This window comes from Microcaecilia unicolor, chromosome 3, assembly GCF_901765095.1.
Source record: "Microcaecilia unicolor chromosome 3, aMicUni1.1, whole genome shotgun sequence".
Taxonomy (NCBI): domain Eukaryota; kingdom Metazoa; phylum Chordata; class Amphibia; order Gymnophiona; family Siphonopidae; genus Microcaecilia; species Microcaecilia unicolor.
This window is the reverse complement of record NC_044033.1, coordinates 55,925,017-55,942,780: the sequence shown is the minus strand read 5'-3', so window position 1 is coordinate 55,942,780 and position 17,764 is coordinate 55,925,017. Positions and strand designations below refer to the sequence as shown.

At 43.8% G+C, this 17,764-nt stretch overlaps 1 protein-coding gene across 1 annotated transcript in view; it reads right to left on the bottom strand.

Annotated features, from left to right (window-relative positions):
• Nucleotides 1-17,764, bottom strand: part of SRD5A2 (steroid 5 alpha-reductase 2) — a 131,977-nt gene that overhangs the window by 21,752 nt on the left and 92,461 nt on the right. The window contains exon 2 of the mRNA XM_030195950.1: nucleotides 10,031-10,194. Within this exon, the coding sequence (XP_030051810.1) occupies nucleotides 10,031-10,194 (164 nt within the window). The remainder of the gene's footprint in view (nucleotides 1-10,030; nucleotides 10,195-17,764) is intronic.

The following is a 17,764-nucleotide window of genomic DNA, read 5'->3' as shown; positions in this document are numbered from 1 at the left end:
ACCACACCAAATTTTAGGCACGGCTTATAGAATACCGTTTAAGCGGGATTTTTTGGCGCCGATCTGACATGCAGGTTAGGATGCGCTCAATTCTGGTGGTATTTTGGAAAAGGATCTGCTGATGTACAGTTGTTATTTCAACTTACATGTGTAAGTGTTAGTACTTCCACATGTATGTCAGCCATTTTGGAAATTTATATGTAAATGCTGCTAATGAAATACAGAAGCCACAATCTTTCTTTATTTCGATTTAGAGAGGGAAATAAACAATGGAGGATTAAGGAGAATAACTCCCCTATTCCTTCCTGTAAGGGACTGGTGCAATGAGCACTTTTTAAAATCTTGTGGTCTTGGTTTCCTTTTCTGGTTTGTCACTACTTTGTCTATCTGTTGAGACCATTCCTCTGATTCTGTTCATTTGACCATTTTGTTTTACCATTTCCTTGGCATTCAGCTGAAGAACACCAACTTCACTGGCACCACTGTTTACAAAGCTGCGCGCTAATGTTTTGGAAGTTCTGGCTCACAATACAAATTCTGATTGTAGTTTTTTTTCCTACAATCCTACTCTGGGAAATTGTGCCATTACATCTTCCAGATTTATAGAGATTTCATTCAGTTTCTCTGACTAGTCAGCTTTGAACACCATTTCTGGCACCGGTATCTCTCCCAAATCTTCCTCAGTGAAGACCAAAGCAAAGTATTCATTTATTTTTGTTACATTTGTACCCCGCGCTTTCCCACTCATGGCAGGCTCAATGCAGCTTACATGGGGCAATGGAGGGTTAAGTGACTTGCCCAGAGTCACAAGGAGCTGCCTGTGCCTGAAGTGGGAATTGAACTCAGTTCCCCAGGACCAAAGTCCACCACCCTAACCACTAGGCCACTCTCCACTATGGCTTTGTCTTCTCTGAGTGCCCCTTTTACCCCCTCGGTGATCTAGCGGTTCAACTGATTCTTTTTGCTGGCTTCTTGCTTCTAATATACCTTAAAAAGTCTTTACTATGTTTTTTTGCCTCCAATGTCATCTTTTTTCAAACTCCCTCTTTGCTTTCCTTCTCAGTGCTTTGCATTGACTTCCCATTTTTTATGGTGTTCTTTATTATTTTCAGTCAGATCCTTATTCCATTTTCTGAAGGATTTTCTTTTAGCTCTAATATCTTCCTTCATCTCACTTTTTAACCATGTCGGCTGTAGTTTGGCCTCTCTTCCTCATTTTTTAATAGATGGAATATAACTGGCCCGGGCTTCCAGGATGCTATTTTTGAACGGCATCCATGCTTGATGTAAAATTTTGATCTTCGCAGCTGTTTTTTTTCCATACCATTCTTCTAATTTTATCATAGTCTCCTTTTTGAAAGTTAAATGCTAATGTATTGGAGTTCCTGTGTGTACTTACTGCAGAACCAATATCAAATCTGATGATATTATGATCACTGTCATCAAGTGGCCCCAGCACCATAACCTCCTACAGCAGATTATGCTCTCCAGTAAGGACTGTAAAGAGTATGTAGGCAGCCCTGGGGAACAGAAAGAAAAGAGGAGAGAGAGGGATTACAAATTTCAGCATGCCCCAAAGGAACCCTGGGGTAAGCAAGAATACCCCAGGTACAGGCAGGCAATACCCAGGGAAGAGCCCGAAATAGGAAACTACAACTCCCAGCATGCCCCAAGGGAACCTGGGGATAAGAGAAATTGTGTGCACTCCCGGGAGTCAACAGAGGAGGGCCGCAGGGGAAGGAGGAAGGCTGATTCTCCAACCTGGTGGAAGAGGTGGTGGAACAAGTGGGTGGAGAAAGAAGGGACTCCAAAGAACTTTAATGAAGAAAAGGGTGAGCAACTGGGAGAGGGGCGGGGTGAGGAGAATATGGATTGGGCTCCTGAGGAGAGAGAGGGGGAGAGTGAGCCTTGCCCTTTGGAGTTGACTGAACCGGAGAACACCCTGGAAGAGCCGATGGACTTCTCTGCTCTGGCTCAGGGAAAGCCAAGGAAGTAGCGGGGCCAAGCGGGAGGAGGTCAGGTAAGAGAGAGTGACTGACCAAGAGGGTGGGACCCTAGGCTTTGAGCCCGCGCAGAGCCATATTGTGTTTTGAAAGCCTGGCTAACCTGAACTGTGTTTTGAAAGCCTGGCTAACCTGAACTGTGGTTTGAAAGCCTGGCTAACCGGAACTGTGTTTCGAAAGCCTGGCTAACCTGAACTGTGTTTTGAAAGCCTGGCTAACCTGAACTGTGGTTTGAAAGCCTGGCTAACCTGAACTGTGGTTTGAAAGTCTGGCTAACCTGAACTGTGTTTTGAAAGCTCGGCTAACCTGAACTGTGTTTTGAAAGCCTGGCTAGCCTGAACTGTGTTTTGAAGGCCAGGCTGGGGGGGGTTTAAAGCCTGGCTAAACTGAACTGTATTTTGGTAAGCCTAGCTAAACTGAACCGGGTGTTTTTTTTTGCTTTTGGCTGCTCCTCTCTAGGAGAGACAGAGAGAGGAAGCAGCTGCTGAAGCCTGGCCTGTGTACCAAACCGGCTTGAGTAAGGTAAACGGTAACAGGGATTTGTTTTGTGTTTTGGATCTGTACTTGAAAGAAGGAGGGACACCCTTCCTATGCAGTAAATAGCTTTATTTTGAGTTGGAGGTGAGCCCGGCTGGAGAGTGTTCTTTTGTTTGGGGAGCTGCAACCTCGGAGTGAAGGGGAGCAACCTAACAGGACTAGGTCTAGAATTTTTCTTCCTCTTGTTGGCTCCTGTACCAGCTGCTCCATAAAGTAATCCTTGATTTCAGTTGGCTCTGACAGTTCCAGATATTATGGCCATTCCTAAGAAAGCAGCAAGCAGGTGGATATAATAGCCCAGTGGTCAGTGCAGTGAACAGTGAACAATAGGACCCAGTTTCAATTTCCATTTTAACTCTTCAATTTCATTACAAATATGTGAGCTCTCCTGGAACAGATAAATACCTCACGTACCTAAATATATGTGACCTGCAAGCCTGAGGGATATTATAGTGGTGGAGTTTTAGGTACAGTAGGTTTTCTCTGTTTCTGAAGGACTCACCATACAGGAATGGGTTTAAGTGGGATTTGTACCTGGGTCCCTTTATGTGAAGGCCACTGCACTGACCACTAGGCTGCCCCTCTGAACTGCTGGGATGTCTGTGTGGCCAGTTTACTAGGATTGCTGCCAGACATCCCTATGGCTTGTTTTTCTTCATAGACGGACGTGTTGAGCATGAAAATGTCTAGCTCAAAGCCATAATTAAAACAGAACTTTAGAAGTTTTTTTCTGCTAAATGTCTCAATTCAGACTTAGATGTCATATTGAAAATGCCCTTTCATGTTGCATGTTGAAAATGTGCTTTTCTCAGTGTGACACTTTTGAAAGTGAGTGATTACCAAAAAGATAATTGACCTTATTTATGTAATTAATGTATACAGTCTTTTGGAGTCCAAATTAGGTATTCATTTGCTTTCTAGAATTTTTGATTATTATTATTTTTGTTGAGTTTTGATAGCCTGCTTGTATCCTATATTGTGCATTTTTTTTTGTCTGTTGGCTGGAGAGGAGTAAAAGTTACAGTCTGGGTGGAAAAGCTGCTCCTTCTGACTGATTGACTTGGAGTAATGAGGTGATGGTGCGTAGCAAAGGAAATGTATCTTAAGAGAGAAAGACTTCTGTAGACGTAAGCAACAAACATTGTTTGCCCTCATCAGGCAGTTTTCACCTTCTGTTAGCCTCCTATCTACCATGCACCATCACTTGTCAGGAAAAAAACCTTTATTACAATCCTTAAACTTTACTTATTTATTTTGTTCAACTGTGTACTTATTCATGTTTTACTTATCATATCTTGTGACCACTTGGGTTGAGATGTTTAGAACTCAGCTTCAACAGTGTAATCCACCAAGCATAGTATTTAACTTGCAGTGGTCTTTACGCTCAGTCACTAGCCACTCAGGGTAAAACAGAAAGTGACATTCTCAACAGTAATTCTTTACACAAAACACACAAAGGTCCTCACTAAGTCTTCAATCCTTACGTGCTCTCCAGTTTAGCCCAGTGGCATAGCCAAGGGTGGGCCCGGGTGTGCCCAGGCCCACCCACTTTGGGCTCAGGCCCACCCAGTAGCAGCACACATATGAAGTGTCTGGCAGGGATCCCCAAGCCCCACCAGCCGAAAATTCCCAACAACTGTCCTTCCTGCATACCAGCCTTCCCTCTAATGTATTCCCATCTATGCGGAAACAGGAAGTTGCATCAGAGGGAAGGCTGTGGGGCCAACATGAGCAGTGTGTATTAGTTGCTGCTCGCTGCCGGTGAAAATCTGCTATTTAAAAGATATGCAGGGGAGGGGGGTGTTTGAGAGACCATATGGCACGCAGGCGAGAGAGGGAGAGACCAAATCACTTGTGGGACAGGGCGGAGTTCTGATGCCCACCCATCTTGGGCCCAGGCCCACCCAAAATTGGGTGTCTGGCTACGCCCCTGGTTTAGCCACTCCTTTTCTAGAATTAAGACTGAGAACAGGCAAGCTTAGTAGATCAGGAATCATATGCAAATTAGTTGGGAGATTTCTTATACTGGTTTCTTCAAACACAATTCCACTTTATAATACCCTCTTTTCCTATCGAGATCCTCTTTTTTTTTTTTTCGAGATCCTCTTTTTAATTGCAATTTAAAACAAATATTGTCAGTACCATGAAGCATGACAATCTCTTCATTTAACCAAAAAAGCCTTTCAGTGCCTACATGACTGGCTGACATGTAAACCACTGCAGCACAGCCCTCAACAGCCCTACCCTTCAGGATAGTCAAAAGGAATCACAATAGCATTTTCTATCCTCTATGGCTGTTTTAAAGGAAAAACAAAGAAAAAAAATCATTCATCTGACTTCTCTCCTTCAGGCTTTAATCTCTACTGAGAATATTGTCAAAGTTCCAGTTCTTTCTTCTTATTCCATTCTTGTTCCATCTGGCAGAGCCTGAGGCTGAAACATTTCAAAGTCTCAGTGTTTTATTCCCTAACAGTGAGCTTGTCCCAGTGAAGAAGACCCTCCCCCTCTCTCCCCTCTACTCTCTCCAAGGAAGGGAACTATATTGCCCTCTGGGAAACTGTGAACTCCCCCTTTCTTTGTCCTGATTGGTCTATGTGCAACGCTGATGGAGCAATGACCCCAGCTTCCTAAAGCACAAGGAACCTGCTGGTGGGTTCCTTCCCCCCATCTCTTAAAGGGTAAGCACTCCTTAACAACTTCCAGCATTCTAAGAAGCTTCTAGCCAACCCTAGCAGTTTCAACAGCTAAACAGGACCAGCTTCCATGTAGATTACATCCTAGGATCATGAGTCTAGAGTCGGAGTAGCCTAGTGGTTAGTGCAGTGGACTTTGATCCTGGGGAACTGAGTTGAATTCCCACTGCAGCTCCTTGTGACTCTGGGCAAGTCAATTAATCCTCCATTGCCCCTGGTACAAATAAGTACCTGAATATACTATGTAAACCACTTTGAAAGTAGTTGCAAAAACCACAGAAAGGCAGTATATCAAGTCCCATTTCCCTTCCCCTTCCCTTCATGTTTATACACCTCCTTATTGCTCCAGACCCCTCCTTATCACACTCTGACAATTAAATCATTCAAGCTTTACAATAATTATATTTCTATAATGCAGATAATATTCAGTAAGCATCCATTCTGTGTTCTTATAACAACAAAACACTCATAGGACTTGAAGAGTCTGTTGAACTTCTCAGGGCCAGTGTTAGCAATTGTGGGGCCCTGTGCAGACCAGTTCAGTGGGCCCCAGCACTGATGCCCGCCCCCCCGCCTGTGCCCACTCGCGCCTGCCACCATAAGCCATAATTTATCAGTTTAAAAGGAGGTTTAGAGCTCTCGAAACCTCACCTCGTCCCATACCTTGTTATGCATCCACCACATTTCAGTAGAGAGTGGCAGTGGCAGCAACATCCATATCCCGTCAGCTGCCGAGCCCAGAGCCTTCTCGCTGCTGCATCCTGCCCTTGCAGAAGCAGGAAGTGACAACAAAAGGGGGCGGGACGCAGCAGTGAGGAGGCTCTGGGCTTGGCAGTTGACGGGATATGGAAATCGCTACTGCTGCCTGATGCTCTACTGAAATGTGGTTGCTCATTAAGGTACAGAGCAGGGAGGTGTTCCGAGACAGAAGGACAGATGTGCCAGAGATGCGGGGTCCCTAGGAGTGTGAGGCCCTGTGCGATCGCTCTTGTCGCCCCTGCCTAAGACCGGCCCTGGAACTTCTAAAGATATGTCAGCATTGAAATGCTAATGCTGCCACTGATGGGTGAACACAAATCTACTCAATAAATCAATACATTTTCATAGATTCTGACAAAGGTTTTTTTTTTAATGACCTATGATGGTGGATGGAAGGCTAACAAAAGTGAAAATTGCCCGACTGATGAGGGCAAGAAATGTTCATTGCTTATATCTACTAAGGCCTTTTTCTCCTTAAGATATAACTCAATTTGTGAAACTTTGATCAAGAGCTGAATTTAAAAGCATGTTTAAGCACAAATGTACTATTTTTAAATAAAATTGAAGAAAATAAGCGGATGTATCTGTTTTCACAATGGGTTGCAAAGAGGCCTTTTGCTGCCCATGAGTTGGGAAGGATAATATTCAAAACTATTTATGTAGGTAAATTATCTTGAGGATAAATGATGGCAGCAGACTGGAGGAGCAGCCAAGATGTGTTTGACTGACAGAAACAAGGAAAGGCATGGAGATGAGAGGTGAAGGGAAGAGAAAGAAGCATTATGAAGCAGAAACTTGAGAGTGGGGTTAGAAAAGTGTGAGAACTCAGGGCCTGGGGGTAAAAGTGAGGACCCAGACAGAAAGTAGAGTCTCTGATACTAAGTGGGGTGTGTAGTTGGAAATGTTAAGCTAGAAGGGCATGAGTGAGGACTGAGATGAGATTTTGGCTGTGAGATAGGCATAAGAAAGGGGGCTGAAGGGTGATGAGGAATCAAAAGGTAGTCTGAAGGATCTGGAAGGCTATGGAAAGGTAAGAGTCAGTGGAAAAGGGTTGGGGAATGAGTAAAATTGAAGCTGGGGAGAACATGGAAGAGGAGTAGTGGAAACAGAGGCAGGGAAGGGGATGAATCTAGGAAAGGACTTTTCTTTTTAAAAATTTTTGGCAGTGGCAGGGGTAGGGAAGATATTAGATTGCATTCAGCAGTTCAGTATCCTCAATCATTTTGAAAAGTTGGCTGCTATTGTGTGAGGAATTCTGGGTTTGTAGAGATAAATTCTTCTCTGCCTGGACTTGCAGTTCTAGGACCTGTGTTGGCTTCAGGGTGTACAAATATTATCCAGCAGACTGGAGCTTTATGAATGCTATAGGCAACCCCTTGCACTCCAGTTAGATCAAACAGCAGGCTGAATGTAACAACAGAATACTTTACTTAAATGCACTTTAACTTACTGTATACATTAATACAAAGGAAATTATAGGCAGGGATATAAACAGTTTTGGGATTACGTACAAAGGCATAGAACATTAAGAATTGATTTACAGATATACCCTTAAGTTCAGTAAACCTGGCAGCTAAAGTTGCTGACAGGAAAAATAAGTAAAACCCTTTTTTTATCATGTACACATTGTTCTGTTTGAGCCGAAATATCACAGAGAAAGTAGATATGTGCTATTGGAAGAACGGGTCAGTAACATCATCCAGACGTCACCAGCTGTGTGGCTAGATGATCACGCTGTCCATGGAGAACCTTTGTTCCTTGTTTCAGCTTCTCTCATCCTGTCCCTGCAATTGGCATCCCAAGGGAGGGGATGGAACAGAAAACAGAATGTTCTTTTCTGTAGTTTCCCTGCTTCAGTCTCACCCCTTCTGTCCTCTACATTGTTGCTGGTTGCCAAGGAGGGGGGGGGGGGGGGGGGTTCTAGAGCAGAAAGCAGAGAACAGCTGTTCTCTGCAGAATTGATTTGAGGCACTTTCCCTTAGAGTCAGAGCATATGCCCTCTGTTATGGAACTTCTGCCTTTATTCAAAGACAAGTTGAACAGAGCTGTGGATGTAGTCATCATAATCCTGATCTCTTTTTGCAGAACCATTTTTAGACTGGAGCAGGCTTAGTGTTCTGCCCCCAGTGGTGAGTACGGGCCTTGTATCTATTCTTTATATCATGAATCTAAATACAGTAGTTTATTTAATGCTTTCATTTCTTAGGATTTTCAGTGCTGCATGTACTTCCTGATTAATGTGGGAGCAAAATATTCTGTAGTCCAGCATGTGAATGCAGCCTCTCTTGCTTAGTGTATAAGCTTTACTCTTGGTGGCTTTTCTCTCAGCTCAGCTTGAGCCTTTTGTCTACCTAATGTCATTTACCGATTATCTTCACAATCTATGCTCTGATGGATGAGCCAGGGTGTGACCTCTCCTTCCAATCTTAGACTGCCCTCAAAGACCTCCTCTGTGACCTGGTCTCAGTTTGTATCTGTTGATCCCCTTGCCCTGCCCTCGGGTCTTGTGGGTGTTCTCTTTGCTCTCCCCTGACCCTACAAGGCAGATGCTTCCATCTTGCCTCAGGAGCATGTGCTCCCCCGCCTGCTCACCTGAAGCGAACTCACTTTTTCACCCTGTTGCAAAATCTCCATACCCTACTTCAATTCATCTGCCAAACCCCTACACCTCTTCAGATCATTACTCTCACCTCTCAGTAACCTTGGGCAACAAGATTCTTAATTTCTACCATGAGCTGTAATTAAATTAACTACTTTCATTTGTAATAAAGTGAAATTTCAGAAAAGAACAGAGTCTTATTGTGGCACTGATGTGCAGGGTTTATATTCATGAGTTTGCATGTGCATGCTTACAAGATCAGAGTCAGTTAGGTTGTCTTTTTCACTCCCCATTTCCTTTGTTTTTTGCACCCCTCCATTTTTGCTTTTAACTCTTTCACTGCTCTCTTTCATTCCTTCCTCTTGCTGTTACCTGTCTCACACCTTTTCTTGTTTTCACCTCTCTCACATTTTCTACCCACTTGCTTTTACCTTTCACATTGGAATAGCCACAGAGACGGGAGAAAGTGCTGACTGCTTCCTTCACGCAGAATGAGACAATCAACCCGGAGAGGTGGAAATACTGCAGTTCAGAAGTGCTTCTTCCTGGATCCCACAGATATTACTCCGGGGGCTTCCCTCCTAGTCCCGGAGTTTTAGGGGACTATGTACCTTAAAGGAATAACTCATGCTATTTGCTTCTTAATGTATGTTAAATAGTAATATTGCATGTTACATTACCATAATACATGGTAGTTTGTTACTACTATGTGCAAATAATGCAATGCAGAACATCAAAATATATGCAAAATATCTCATGAATATGCAAATAAAATAATGCAGCTTGTGTTGAACTCTACAAGCTGCATTATTTGTAGAAAAATAATGCCAACTCAAAGGTGCCATTCTTTTCCTGTCTAGGAACATCTTAAGGGGTCAGATTTGTATTAATAGGAGCCCCTCCCTCCAAACAGATCCCCTGCCCCTGCAGGAACCTTTCCAAACAGTCCCCCACCATTCTGAAGACCTCACTGTAGTCTCCCCCTGACCCGGGGCCTACGTGAAGCAATCCCTGGTGGTTCAGAAGAACAGGATAGGAATGATCCCCAGTTGCTCCTACCCCTTGAAGTTCTGGGTTCAAAATGGCATGCCTGACCCATAGTGGTAGACTTGTGATAATACTACTAGGGGTCAAGTTGTAAGAGGCCCTGTTTGAGCCAGACTAATGATGGCTCCAGCTTTCAATACCCTGTGATGCACTCAAATAGGCCTCATGGCCATATGTGCTCTCATTTGCACAAATACTTTAAATATTTCCTCCTCTATAAATGAGTTTATTTCATAATCATCTATGTGCTTCAATATTGAGTTTACAGCCTTAGCCAATGTGATGTTTATATTTAGCTATGTGATATGTAGCTGATTTGTGCTAGAAAACATTTGAACTGCTCTGAAAATATCTTTTCATAATCTAACTGCACGAAATAATAAACAAATTACCTGAGGTAAATCTGCTGTCGGTAAACCAGGTTTCAGAGTATTCAGTACCATAGACCATGCAATGTCCTTGAAGGAAGCCATTAAAGGTACAGAATATTACAGCCTGGATAACTATACGAAGAGGGGTAGGTCTTCCTTTAGTCAAGGCTGCATAGATAAATGTCCTAAAGTAAATTAGAGAAAATGGAGAAAAATAAAAGAAAATCTAAGCTGATGAAAATAGACAAATACACAATCATGGATACATCATATAGTATGCTGCCAGAAGTTGTCTTATTCAAGATTAAATTAATTGTAATATCGCAGATGTTGGTAGATAGAAGTCATGTTATAACATATAATGTAAAAATTCAGGTCCGATGTGGAAAATCCTGAAAAAGCAGGCCTTTAGAAAATAGACTCACAGAACCAGCCCCTAGAGAACACAAATGGTGATGCATATATTCACTCCTGCCCAGAAGCAAGTGAAACAAGTGCATTCACTCTACATATGTGTTTGCATATTTTACAAACTACATGGGTATGTGGCGTGCATATAAGTTGGGGCTGCACGTTAATAGCAGTTAGTGCCATGCTTAACATTTTATTTATTAGTTGTGATGTTAAAAATTTATCACGTCCAATAAAATTAATCTCCCTTATCCCTTGTCTGTGGCACAATTGGCATCTCTCCCTCAAAGGAAGCCTCCACCTCAGGCAGCATATAGACACTGCTGCGTTGCCACTGCTGTCTAAGCAACTTTGTAGGTACAGGAATGAGCGAGGGAGGGAAATGCAGAAAGAGATGCTGATTACACCACTAACAGCAGTGAGGGTGGAGAAAGAGATGTTGGACTGAGGGGGTTTTATGCCAAAGCTTCCAGTAAGTTATACTGGGTTAGTATTCCACTTGGCAAGCTGAAGCTTCTAGCAATAATTGGAAGAAAAGATCAGGCGAGAACCCTACTATACTTTTCACCAATGCACAGATCAATAGCAAGCAGCTGAAACCCATTTATTTAGGGGCTTGGGATAGCCTCCCCTTTTGCCTATTGGTAAAAGTGGCTCTGTGATTCTTTGGGGTTCATTTTCAAAAGATTCTAAAAAGTGGCATAAAGTAGCATTTGGATGCTTTTCTCACCAAAAAGTCCAAACTGGTATTTTCAAAACCAATTTTCCAGACATTTTTCTATGCCGTTCATCTGCAGTGCATCCAGATCTCAAGGGGGCGTGTTAAGGGTGGGATTTGGGTGTTTCTAAGACCGGAACCTTTTTCAGCCATAATGGAACAAAACAAAAACATCCAGGACTAAAACTAAGATGTTTTGAGCTAGACCTGTTTTAATAAATACTAAGTCACAAACAAGTGCTCTAAATGACCAGATGACCATTGGAGAAGTAAAGGAATGACCCCCTTACTTCCCCAATGGTCACTGACCCCTTCCCACCTCCCAGAAATGTAAAAGAAAAAGTACATACCATCCTCTATGACAGCGTCAAATGTTATAGCCAGTTCTATTAGAGCAGCAAGCAGGTCCCTGGAGTAGCCTAATGGTCAGTGAGTGCTCTTTGGAGAAGGGGACCCAGGCCCATAATTCACTCTAACTGTTAGACTTGTGGTGGAAAGTGTGAGCCCTCCAAAACCCACCAAGAACCTACTGTACCCACATATCAGTGACACCTGCAGCCATAAGGGCTATTATAGTGGCGTACAGTTCGATACAGTAGGTTTTTGGTGGATTTGGGAGGCTCCCTATACAGTATAAAGGGGCAACGGTGAGATGTGCACCTGGAAACATTTAGGTGAAGTCCACTGCAGTGCCCCTAGGGTGCCCCACTGCTCTGCTGAGATGTCTGTGTGGTCAGTCTACTAAGAACGCTGGCTTGATTTTGAGCATTTTTCACTTGACTGTTTTTTTTTTTTTTTTTCGAAAATGGACCAAAAAGATAAATGCACAGAGCACAAAAACATCTAGCAAGTGGCCAATTAAAAAAAAAAAAGATAGACATTTTGCTGTTTCAAAAATGGCTATATTTGTTTTCGGGTTCTGGAGCAAAACATCTAAAGTCGGACTTAGATGTCATATCGAAAATGTCCCTCTGTCTATTTTTTAGTTAATTTGTGTTTATGTGTTTATAAATGTGTCTGCATATGTTTGTATATGTACATATATCTGCATGTCTTTGTGTGTATCTCTGTGTGTATTTATCTGTAGGGATATGTCTCCGAGTATATCTGTGGGTGTGGCTGTATCTAAGAACATTAGTGTTGCCATACTGGGAAAGACCAAAGGTCCATCAAGCCTAGTATCCTGTTTCCAACAGTGACCAATCCAGGTCACAAGTACCTGGCACATCCCAAAAAAGAGTAAAACAGATTTTATGCTGCTTATCCTAGAAGTAAGCAGTGGATTTTCCCAAGCCCATCTTGATAATGGCTTATGGACTTTTTTTTTTTAAGGAAAGTATCCAAACCTTTTTTAAACCCTGCTAACTGTTTTTACCACATTCTCTGGCAATGAATTCCAGAGTTTAATTGCACATTGAGTGAAGAAATATTTTTTCCGGTTTGCTTTAAATTAACTACTTAGTAGCTTCATTTGTTTGCCCCCTAGTCCTTGTATTTTTGGAAAGACTAAACAAGTGATTCATGTCTACCTGTTCCATTCCACTAAGTATTTTATAGACCTCTATCATATCTCCCTTCAGCTATCTCTTCTCCAAGCTGAAGAGCCCTAGCCGCTTTAGCCTTTCCTCATAGGGAAGTCATCCCATCCCTTTTATCATTTTCATCACCCTTCTCTGTACCTTTTCTAATTCCACTAAATTTTTTTGAGATGCGGTGACCAGAATTGCACACAATATTTGAGGTGCGGTCACACTTCTGTTGGCTCTGTGCGTGTCTGTGACTGGGTGAGGAGGTAGTTTGAAAGGAACAATTCCCTGCTATTTTTCAGTGTATCCATGGTTCAATGCTGCATCTGCTATAACCGTCTCTCCCATAGAAATTAATTGGGCCATTTTTCAAGAACTATATTTTTCTGGAGCCCTTAGTTTTCAAACTCCCCCCCCCCCCCCCCCTTTACAAAGCTGCACTAGCGGCTGCTGGTGCGGTAATGCTGACACAGCCCATTCAAAGTGAACGGGTGGTGTCAGCATTGCTGCACGCCTTTGCTAAAGGGAGCGGGGAGTTTGATTTATCTTTTTCCCAGACTGGTCTCATTCAGTTTTCAGAGAGTTCGTTTGGCCCAAAACCTATGGAGAGACATACAGTTCTGGCCCTTTATGTAGAATTTATTTTCAACATTCCACTGCACTGAAATTAATAAAAATCCATGTTATTTTACTTTTAAAAGATCAAACTCAGACACAAAAATTCATTTAGAAATTTAATTAGTGGGTACTGTTTTGGCTTTTTAAATTAAATGTAATAAATTTATTTAAGTGACCAATATTACTTATGTTTGTTTCTGGTTCCAAATTAAAAATCAATTTGAACAAAGTTTTCATTTAGCCTTTATTATTATCATGAAGATAAAGATCTACCATTTGAAGCCTCAGATCTTCACTCAGCCATGTGTGTATTTTTCATGTATCCCCAGTAGACCAAAACAAGATACTGCATGCATTAAGTATGGAGAAACTAGTCTGAGTAACAAAACCACCAAATGGTTATGTTATAGTAGCAAAAAGGACACAGAGGCTGGCAACACATTATAGACAAAGATTTGGGGGGATATCTATTAAGGTTTGGTAAAAGTCAGGCAGTTACTACACCTTGATTTCTCACAGGAGTGACTAACCACTTCTGCCATATATGAATAACACAGCTTGCGTCCTCCAGTGGGGCTGGGAGGTGATGAGAGAAATCAGGGGATCAGAACAGGGAAGGAGGGGGGGGGGGATTGTAATGGTGGAGAGAGTTGGGGCATTCATAAGTATTGCCATACTGGGAAAGACCAAACGTCCATCAAGCCCAGCATCCTGTTTCCAACAGTGGCCAAGCCAGATCACAAATACCTGGCAAGATCCCAAAAAAGTACAAAACATTTTATACTGCTTATCCCAGAAATAGTGGATTTTCCCCAAGTCCATTTAATAACAGTCTATGGACTTTTCCTTTAAGAAGCCGTCCAAACCTTTTTAAAACTCAGCTAAGCTAACTGCCTTTACCACATTCTCTGGCAACGAATTCCAGAGTTTAATTACACGTTGAGTGAAGAAAACCTTTCTCCAATTTGTTTTAAATTTACTACATTGTAGCTTCATCGCATACCCCCTAGTCCTAGAATTTTTGGAAAGCGTGAACAGACGCTTCACATCTACCCGTTCAACTCCACTCATTATTTTATAGACCTCTATCATATGTCCCCTCAGTCGCCTTTTCTCCAAGCTGAAGAGCCCTAGCCACTTTAGCCTTTCCTCATAGGGAAGTTGTCCCATCCCCTTTATCATTTTCGTCACCCTTCTCTGCACTTTTTCTAATTCCACTATATCTTTTCTGAGATACGGCGACCACAATTGAACACAATATTCGAGGTGCGGTCGCACCATGGAACGATACAAAGGCATTATAACATGAGGGGGATATGAAGGGGCAATTGGAACTAGGGCGTGGTTCATGGGATCAGAGTGTGGGTATTTCAGGGTAGGGGGGGATTGAATTGGTGACCTGGCAGCCATGATATGGAAGCTATATGGATGCCGGACAATATTCAGTGCCCGTACCCACATAGCTGAGCAGCCAAAGATGGGATAGCCTTTTGTGCATTCCTCTCTGGTCACTTAGCTATGCAGGCACCGGCACTGGATATAGCCCATGCTCGTTTAAGTTCTATCTCTTCCTCAACTCCAACCTCGGATGCCCCTGCACTGCCCAATTTTTGGAATCAGCGGTTAAAGCCAATATTCAGCAACACTACCCAGTTAGTGCCACTGAATATTGGCAGCCGGCCCACTCAGCATAGTTGAAGCAGGCTGGAGCCTCTCCTGCTTGTTTAAACCAAGCTGAATATTAACACTTTAGTTTCTAAAGCTCATTTTCTAACACAGGGGTTGGCAACCTTGGTCCTCAAGAGCCACAACCCAGTTGGGTTTTCAGGATTTCCCCAATGAACACGCATTGTCTGCAAATAGATCTCGTGCATATTCATTGAGGAAATCCTGAAAATCCAAAGACTGAAGGTTAGACACCCCTGTTCTAACACCTTTGAAAAGGAGAGAAAAGGCCTATGCCAGTCTACTCCTGGACATCAAGCTCCTGATAGATTAAGAAAGAAAGGCCAACACTTCAAGGTGGAAATGGGATTCTTGTGTGAACTGTGATTTTTGAACATGTACTGGATATGTTAACACATCTACATTTAGAAAAGAGGTGTGTTAGGTGTGTGGCATGGATGATGCTGAGGAGTACAGGTCTATGATGCATTCCACAAAGCCCATGCATATCGAGGGCAGGCAATGGCATCTGCACCTCTTATAGATCATGCCCAAATGTTGATCCAATTCTCTTCTTGACTTGGTGCTTACATTGGTGGTTACTGGAGGGGATATGAGAGCATTTTGATTTTCTGATTGTCATCTCTATCTATGTAGGCGTTTCTTTGGCTACCTTTCATACCCCTGCTCTGTACCTAGCTCTCATCATCCTTGTAGCCCCTCATTCAAACATCCTTTGTCTCCACCTCCCTTCCCTGTGTTAGCCCCCCTCCAAACTCCCAGTGTGTATGTTGGGGGGGGGGAGGGGAATTACTACTACTTAACATTTCTAGAGCGCTACTAGGGTTACGCAGCGCTGTACAATTTAACAAAGAAGGACGGTCCCTGCTCAGATGAGCTTACAATCTAAAGGACAAAATGTCAAGTTGGTGTAGTCTAGATTTCTGAGTATAGGTGTGGTGGTTAGGTGCCGAAGGCGACTTTGAAGAGGTGGGCTTTGAGCAGTGATTTGAAGATGGGCAGGGAGGGGGCTTGGCGTATGGGCTCAGGGAGTTTGTTCCACACTTGAGGTGAGGCGAGGCAGGAAGGGCGGAGCCTGGAGTTGGCGGTGGTGGAGAAGGGTACTGAAAGGAGGGATTTGTCTAGAGAGCGGAGGTTATGGGTAGGAACGTAAGGGGAGATGAGGGTAGAGAGGTAAGGAGGGGCTGCAGATCGAGTGCATTTGTAGGTTAGTAGGAGAAGCTTGAACTGTATGCGGTACCTGATCGGAAGCCAGTGAAGTGACTTGAGGAGAGGGGTGATATGAGTATATCGGTCCAGGCGGAAGATAAGACATGCAGCCGAGTTCTGAATGGACTGAAGGGGGGATAGATGGCTAAGTGGGAGGCCAGTGAGGAGTAGGTTGCAGTAGTCAAGGTGAGAGGTAATGAGAGAGTGGATGAGAGTTCAGGTGGTGTGCTCAGAGAGGAAAGGGTGAATTTTGCTAATGTTATAGAGGAAGAAGTGACAGGTCTTGGCTATCTGCTGGATATGTGCAGAGAAGGAGAGGGAGGAGTCGAAGATGACACCGAGGTTGCGGGCAGATGAGACGGGGATGATGAGGGTGTTATCAACTGAAATAGAGAGTGGAGGGAGAGGAGAAGTGGGTTTGGGTGGGAAGACAAGAAGTTCGGTCTTGGCCATGTTCAGTTTCAGGTGGCGATTAGACATCCATGCAGCAATGTCGGATAAGCAGGCCGATACTTTGGCCTGGGTTTCCGCAGTGATGTCTGGTGTGGAGAGATAAAGCTGGGTGTCGTCAGCATAGAGATGGTAGTGGAAGCCATGAGATGAAATCAGGGAGCCCAGGGAAGAGGTGTAGATTGAAAAAAGGAGGGGTCCAAGGACAGATCCCTGGGGGACTCCGACAGAGAGCGGGATAGGGGAGGAGGACAAACCATGAGAGTGTACTCTGAAGGTACGATGGGAGAGATAAGAGGAGAACCAGGAGAGGACAGAGCCCTGGAATCCAAAGGAGGACAGAGTGTCAAGAAGTAAGTTATGATTGACAGTGTCAAAGGCGGCGGATAGGTCGAGGAGGATGAGGATGGAGTAGTGACCTTTGGATTTGGCGAGGAGTAGGTCATTGCAGACTTTAGATAGTGACGTTTCTGTCGAGTGCAGGGGGCGAAAGCCGGATTGAAGCGGATTGAGGATGGCATGAGAGGAGAGAAAATCGAGGCAACAGCTGTGGACGGCGCGTTCAAGTATTTTGGAGAGGAAAGGTAGGAGGGAAATGGGGTGGTAGTTGGAGGGACAGGTAGGGTCAAGTGATGGCTTTTTGAGGAGGGGTGTGACTACGGCATGCTTGAAGGTGTCCGGGACAGTTGCAGTGGAAAAAGAGAGGTTAAGGATATAACAGATAGGGGGGGGTGGTGATAGTAGGAGAGATGGTGTTAAGTAAGTTGGTGGGGATGGGGTCTGAGCAACAGGTGGTGCATTTCGAGGAGGAGAGGAGATGGGCGGTTTCCTCTTCGGTGATATCAGGAAAAGAGGAGAAGGAGGCCTGGGTTGGTTGGTTGAGGGAATGGGTAATGGGATGAAGAGGAGGGGAGGGTTTGTTGGTGAATTCAAGGTTGATCTTCTGGACCTTGTCACGGAAGTAGTCAGCCAGTGATTGAGGAGAGAGTGAGGGGGGGGTGGGAGCGGAGGGCATTTTGAGGAGGGAATTGAGGGTGGCGAAGAGACGACGAGGGTTAGAGCTGAGGGAATTGGTCAATTGGGTGTAATAGTCCTGTTTGGCGAGGAATAGGGAGGACTGGAAGGAGGATAACATGA